Here is a 7379-nt window from a genome sequence, read left to right on the forward strand (position 1 = left end):
TAAGCCTCCTTTTTAGCAAGGAGACATTCCCAGATTCTTTTGGTGAGCCACAGAGGCTTGTGTGCTCTCCTGCTCCCTTTGGGATTACCTTCCTTTGGGCTTGGAGGATCGTCTCCTTAAGGAGTGACCACTCTCCTTGGACACCTGGCTCCCCTCCCCCGCGGGACCTCAGCACTTCTCCAACTATCCTCCTTAGCTCGTTGAAGTCTGCCCTCCTAAAATCTAGGGCCGCTGCCTTACTGCATGCATTTGCCACCTTGCGCTGGATGGTGAATTCCAGCAGGTAATGATTGCTGTCGCCCAGGTGGTAGAGCACTCGCAGCCCCCTCACCAGGTCATCACCCATGGCCAGCACCAGGTCCAACAAGGCGTCCCCCCTGGTGGGGTTGTGCACCTCCTGGGTTAGATGGAGGTCCTGCATTCTGGCTAAGAACCTATGTGAGCGGTCAGACCTGGCTGACTGCTCTTCCCAGCAGATGTCCAGGAAATTCAGGTCCCCCATGACAACCACATCCTTAGCCTTCACTACCTCTGTGAGCTGACCCAACAATTCCTGGTCAAGCTCTTCCCCCTGGTTGGGAGGTCTGAAGTAGACTCCCACCATTAAGTCCCTTTCCCTTCGACTGCCTTGTACTCTAACCCAAAGCACTTCAGAGTGCCCCTCCCCTGGCTCCTTGCTAATTAATGAGGATGTGTATTCCTCCTTAATATAGAGCGCAAGGGTGGTAAAGGGCAAATGACTGCTGTAGCTTGGGCTTCAGCCCTTATCTGGGGTCAGGGCCATAGCAGCAGTTTCTGCCCATCCCCCTTGCCACCTCCCCACTGCAGCCTCTTCCTCCATCTCCCACCACCCCAACAAAGCCTCTGTTCCTCCACCATCCCTTCCCTACTTACCATTGATATGCCCCAGCAGGTTCTGTTCCTGTTCTTGCCTGGGGCACTGAACACAGCTCCAGACCAGCTCCACAGCAATGGCATGCAGCCCACACAGCTGCTACAGGAGCCATGTTCAGTGTCCCAGGCTAGAATAGCAGAGGCCGCTGGGGGGGAGCTTGGAAGTAGGGAGGGAGCAGAGGTGGCGGACACAAGCAGGGGGCAAGCTGCTTGACCTCCCCACACCAACTGCCTCTACACTGCCTGCCCCCCTGCAATGGTAGAGAGATGAATTAAAGACAACCCCTAAATAATTAGATTCTACACATAGAAAACTATAACAAATTTACAAATGTTCCATGTATAGAATTTAGCCTTGAACTAAGGGTCATCTAAGATCCAAGTAAATACAGTAGTAAGGCAACAATCAACTTTCATACATTAGCAGGAAGTAGTATTTACTTCAGAAGAGATAACCCAAACAGCTTAATTAAGAAACCCCATCATTGTAAGAATAGAAAGACCTTTTTTATTTTTTTTCTGGTTGTTATACCCATCTTTTTCTAAGGTTGGTAGGATCAAAATGCAATTGCTACTCATGTATCTCCCTCTCAGAATTCTCAGTCTATGAAGTGCTTTGAGCTTTCCAGAATAAAGGCACTATATGCATGCAGAATTGTACTTTAATGAACAGATAAACAATGTATGTTTAAGCTGGAATTTTCATTGGTGAAAACAAACCTGAACAAGAAACACCAATAAATAAAGGCACTTTTACCCATAGAACAACATTACTGAGGAAGGAAAATGCAAACTATTCCAGATGGTGAAGGAGAATCAGAGCTCAGAATCAGATGCCAACTGCTGGATCTATGAAATGGAGTGAGCTTACCTTTAGCCCTGGTGCCACATGGGGTGGCGTGTCCACTATTTGCCTCTCATCAGAAGAGTTTCCTCGCTTCAGGTCTATCACTGGAGCAAGCACTGTTGTCTGTTTTGTTCTCTGACTCTAGAAGCACAGAAATACAGAATATCTGAGGAAGGCAATAGGCTCTTTTTTCTAAACGGTGATTTGCTCAATCTCTCAGAATAGGAGTGTTCTAATTTTAAGAAAATAAAGAAGTGGATGAAATCCATCTCAGGTCCCAATCCTTGCCCACAGACCTCCCATACCACTTGTCTTGTGTTTACTAGCAAGTCTTCCTCAATATTTCTAATAGAGCTGGATCTAGTTGCAGTTGTATATTTTAATATCATATTTGTGCACCTATGGTACAGTGTTCAAGATAGTGCTATGTCTATATTCAGTAAACTCTAGGCTCAGACCCAAGTAAAAAAATATAGACCCCTTGTACTATGCATTCTTCCAGGGCTTATTGCTACCCCCACTGAAATCAAGAAGGGGTTCTGGCACTGATTTTTATGGGAGCAGAATCCTACAGAGACCGAAAGCACCAAGCTGTGACTGGACTATATGAAACAACACTGAGTACAGAATTAAGAGTGATAAAGGCCTAGTGTAACAAACATAGACGAAAAGACAGCCTGGTATAAACTTGCTCGTTAGCCTCTCCTCAAATCTGCCTCCATTTGAGCCTACTGGAAATATTTTCTGTATCAATTTCTAATTTGACCAGTACTGCCAGAAGTCACTGCAGTGTAAGGAAGACTTCAAAACATAAAGCATGAAATGATGCAAGCAGGTCAGTACCAAAAATTATGAAAGACAGCCACCATCTTCCCTATTAACTCCATTTACCTATAGGAAGTGTTTACCTAATCCTACCTTCAACATCAATTTTGGGCTCCAAGCCAGTACTGAAATCTGCTGTTTAAGGAATCCACAGTTATACTATACACATTACTTCTACTTTGTGTGATAGAAAGAATCTCCCTGCCAGACACACACTTCACTGTGTTCCCTTTTACCAGAAACGCTCAATAACAAACATACAAATCCTGACAACGTGGGCAAACAGCTATAAGGGTTATCAACCGCATTGGTGTACACTGTACAAGCAAAATTCTACCTAGAGAGGGCAATATTTTAGGGAGGGGAAACCCCCCACCCCCAAACAACCAAACTAAAAAGTATTCATAATAAGTCATCAAGAGCAGCGGTACCTGTACCTTTGCTTGCGTAAGAGCTGCCTTCTTCACTTGCAGCTGGGACTGTAGCAGTTTGAAATTTTTGGACCAGCCTTCTGTTTTTGAGTCGCTGGTCTCAACTCCCAGGTCGTCATAAAGTGACATTTTCTTTTCAATTTAAAGCTGAAAATTAAAAAGATTAGAGTTAATGTAATTCCTGTAATGTACAATCAATGTTCATTAGCTAAATGGATTTATTGTTGTCTGGATACTTATTTATGTCACCTCTTCTTGCTTTTTAAAAGAAATCAATACTAATTTTCAAAACCTAAAGAAAAGTAGCCCTTCCTAGAACTAGGACAAATGCTGGAAAAATATCACACTTCAGGCTCAAAAAACCCCTTTTTTTCTGGACAATAGCAGTTGGATAGAGGGTATGAATCTAAATAATAAAACCAGCAACAACAGAAACAATGATATATGATATGAAAGATCTATATAATTACTGTTTGAACCAATTATTATTATTAAAATTTAGATTATTTAGATTTATATCCCACTCTATCAAGAAAGGCTCAGAGCAGCATATAATAAATGACAACAGCAATGTATGTACTATTTTTTTTCCCTTTTCTACCCTAGTGCAAAAAGGCACCACAACAGTCATCTAGTCTGACCTATGTGACACAGCCCTCACCTAATAAAGTCTCCACGACCCCCATGATTTTGGTTTATTTTATCTATCATACATACATACATACATATACACATATACAGGCAGATAGATTGATAGATCAATTGATCTATGGATAAATATAGATATAGATATATAAATATATGTACAGATCTGCATCATGATAATTTGGAAGAGGTTTTTATAGGCGGATGCCCTTCCTGATGCTAAACCCTCCTCCTTTATCTGAGTCTGGGACCAGCACTGGATGGGCAGAATTGCTCATCCATGGCAGAGTTGGCATTTAAAGTGATATTTGAAACAGAGAAGATGCTAAATGAATGGAGAGGGAGTGTGTTGGTTCCAATACTCAAGCAGAAAGGTGACATCCAGGACCGTGGCAAATACTGGGGAGTCAAACTGATGTCTTACACTTTAAAAGCATGGAAAAGAGTGGTGGAGAATCGGGTAAGGACTGACGTGGTCACTGGGCAAGGCTAATACAGATTCATGCCAGGGAAAAGTACTATGGATCCAGGTTTTGCAATAAGACAAATGATGGCGGAATCATGTAAAGTTGTAAAGATATCCATTTCATTTTCATTGACCTGGAGAAAGCCTATGTTCACATATCCAGGGAGGAAACATGAAATGTCTGAAAGTTAAGGATGTGCCAAAGAAATATGGCAGAACCACTGAGGACATCTATTGCAAATGTACAACGAAAGTAAGGAGCAGTTTGAGAGAGACAGAGTTTTGAGGTGAAGATGGGCATTCGTCAAGGGTCAGCTTTGAGCCCATTCCTATCTGCAGTCACGATGGATGAGTTTACTGAACAAATAAGAAGGAGACCACCCTGGAACATGATGTTTGTGGACAACATGGTCATTTGTGCAGAGAGTTTAGAGGAAGTGCAAGCTGGTTTGGACCAATGGAAAGCAGTGCTAGATGGAAGAGGAATGAAGATGAGTTGATCCAAAACAGAATATATTTACTGTGATTTCTCTGAGGTACCTGATGTTGGAAATGCAATAATCAATGAGAAACACGTTCGAGAAGTTAACAAGTTCAAGTATGTGAGGTCAACTGTTCATCAAGGTTAGATGCAGAGTTGAACCACTGAATAACAGCAGGGTGGACAAACTGGAAATTGGTGACGAGAATATTATGTGACAGGAGAGTATCAGTGGAGCTGAAAGGGAAAGTCTACAAGACGTCCGTGTGTCCAGCACTACTGTACAGAGTGGAGACAGCCCACGAAGAAAACACAAGAAAGACGACTAAATAGATGAGACTGCGCAGACGGATGGGTGGAGTGACAAAGATGGATAAAGTGAAGAATACTTACATCAGAGGGTCGGTAAAGGTAGTGGAAGCATCTAAGAAAGTACAAGAGAGAAGACTGGCATGGTATGGGCATGTTCAAATGAGTCCAGAAGAATATGTGGGAATAAAGTTATCAGAATGGTGCTACCTAGCAGGGAGAAGGGGAAGAAGAAGGCCAAAGATGAGATAGAGCTATAGTGCAGAAGAACATGAGAGGAGTTGGAAGAAAAAAATATGTATGACTGAAGCCAGTGGAGAGCCAGGATCTGCAAAACCAACCCTGTTTAGACAGGACAAGCAAGGGTGGAGGGGGAGAAGAAGAAGAAGAAGATAAATATATACAAATATATATACAACTATTTTAAAGCTGGCTCCTCCTGTTACTAATCAGAACTTCCTACTTCTCCCGGCCTGCTGGACAAGTTTATATTCCACCCTGATCCCACGAACCTCCAGGGGCCCTCAGCTGCTGGCTCCTCCACAGAGTGATTGCTATGGGTGTGTATCTGGAGCAGTTTATGGATGCCTCCAGCTCCTGCCCCTTCTGCGATCAGAGGGAGACCCTGGCACATGCTTGCCTAAAGAGTGCCAGGCAGCAGCCCCCTCCAGGACTTCCTGCTGAAGTTCTAGCTACACTACTCCTGCATCTTTTCACTTATGCTCTCCCTATCCACAGCCCCATCAAGTCCCAGGACCTCCTGGTCAACCTCCTCCTGCCTTTAGCCAAACTAGCAATCTATCTGACCAGGAAGAAGGCTCTGGCTGGGAAAACACCCAGGGACCATGCAGCCAGTTTCCTGCCCCTCATCCATTTACATCTCTGGGCAGAGTTTCACTGGTCCATTCACCACTAGCTCCTTGGACTCATTCGAGGGCCAGCAGGCACTGTCCGATTCATGCTCTGCTCCATGTCCTCCTCAGTGCACTCATTTTTAACCTACAACCTTCACTCCCATCCCTGCTTTGCCTTTTGTCTTATGTCGTCAAGTGACATGTATCCAACTGCCCCCTCTATTAGCAAGGGCACTAACTGTTGCTTTGTGGGCCTAAAGCCCACGTCCACAAAACGTGTCAAACAGGCCTGTCCAGGAAGGAGGCTGGGGGTATCAACAGGGACTCCGGGGCCATCTTCCTGTCCCTTATCTAATCTCATCTGCAGGCACTTTCACCGGATGGCATCTACTGACTCCTTACATGTGTTCGAGGGCAAGTGGGAGCTGGCTGATGAGCTCTGCTCGGTGTCCCCCATCCTTGGAGCTCTTGTTATCCAACCCTGACCCTCACTCCTGTCCCCGTTCTCATTATAAGTTGTCCCAAGGAATCAGTGGATGCATACTTAGCAGCCACTGGCCCCAAAATGAGTCCAAGGGGATGCTGCCCGATGAAACTGCCTGCAGACGTTAGTTGAACCAGAAACAGAAAAGGGGCCCAGCAGTTCCCGACAGCTTCCCTGGCCAGCAAACAGGCCTGGCTCTAGCCAAGCTTTCTATGTGCTGCCTTACAAGAATCGTGGGGCAGTGCCTACCAAATAAACTATTCACCTCCCTTAAACAGGAGGGATAACTAATTGCTTGGGACAAATGATAACTGAAATGGATGGGAATGGAGGTCCAAGATGGGTGCACAGAGGGGAGACACCAAGCAGAGCACACTGGGCGGCCCTCAAACAAGTCCAAGGAGCCAGCGGACACTGCCCAGTGACACCGTTCAGGGACAAGAAAGCAGCCCCACGGGTCCCCCGGCCGGAGCCTCCTTCCTGGTCAGAGAGACTCGCGCTTGGCTAGGGCCAGGAGGAGGCTGACCAGGAGATCCTGGGGCTCGATGGGGCTACAGATGGGGAGCACGTAACCAAAAAGGTGCGGACCATTTCTTCTGGACATTCCTGCAGAGGGACCCAGCACGGCCACCGCGTCCCCAGAGGAGACCATGTCACTGGTCCTGGTGACTCTTCCTGCCTCTCCTCTCGCAGCCTCTGGCCCAGCAGATTCTTCCCTGCTCGCAACCAGCACGTCTCCACCGTCCCCTTCACCCTGCGCTGCCCCCGCCCAACGCAGGCCTCGCGGCAACGCCCCAGGGAGCGCCTGCTCGCCACGCAGCGTTACCGAGTCACTAGGAGCTACGAGCTCTGCATCAACAGCACGCACAAGACAAAATAACCAAACGGGGACGACGCCGGGTGCAAAAAGAGTGCCCGGCAGAGCAAACCCCACCAGGCCAACGACCCCCACAGCGAGTCCCAGGTGCCAGCGGGCTTCCGGACCTGCGACTCCTGGCCCACAGCCCAACCCCCCGCAGCCCCCTTCCCCACAATGGGGCTGCCCCTCCCTCCTAATGGAACCCCCTCTCCCCAATGGGACCCCCCACGATGGGACGCCCCTCCCCCTCAATGGGATGCCCCCCATAGGACGCCTGAGCCCCT

At 46.8% G+C, this 7379-nt stretch overlaps 1 protein-coding gene across 2 annotated transcripts in view; it reads right to left on the reverse strand.

Moving 5' to 3' along the window:
• The window catches only part of RBM17 (RNA binding motif protein 17), a 21654-nt gene that overhangs the window by 13977 nt on the left and 298 nt on the right, over nt 1–7379 (reverse strand). Inside the window, exons 2-3 of one of the 2 annotated variants that reach the window (XM_019543758.1) lie at nt 3004–3144; nt 1766–1882 (exon numbers count right to left, since the gene is read on the reverse strand). In XM_019543758.1, the coding sequence (XP_019399303.1) occupies nt 1766–1882; nt 3004–3126 (240 nt within the window). In that variant the 5' untranslated portion in view covers nt 3127–3144. Of the gene's footprint in view, nt 1–1765; nt 1883–2997; nt 3145–7379 lie in introns of both variants that reach the window. The other variant, XM_019543757.1, reaches the window with a different exon arrangement.

This window comes from Crocodylus porosus, unplaced genomic scaffold (assembly GCF_001723895.1).
Source record: "Crocodylus porosus isolate Cpor-Errol unplaced genomic scaffold, CroPor_comp1, whole genome shotgun sequence".
NCBI lineage: Eukaryota > Metazoa > Chordata > Crocodylia > Crocodylidae > Crocodylus > Crocodylus porosus.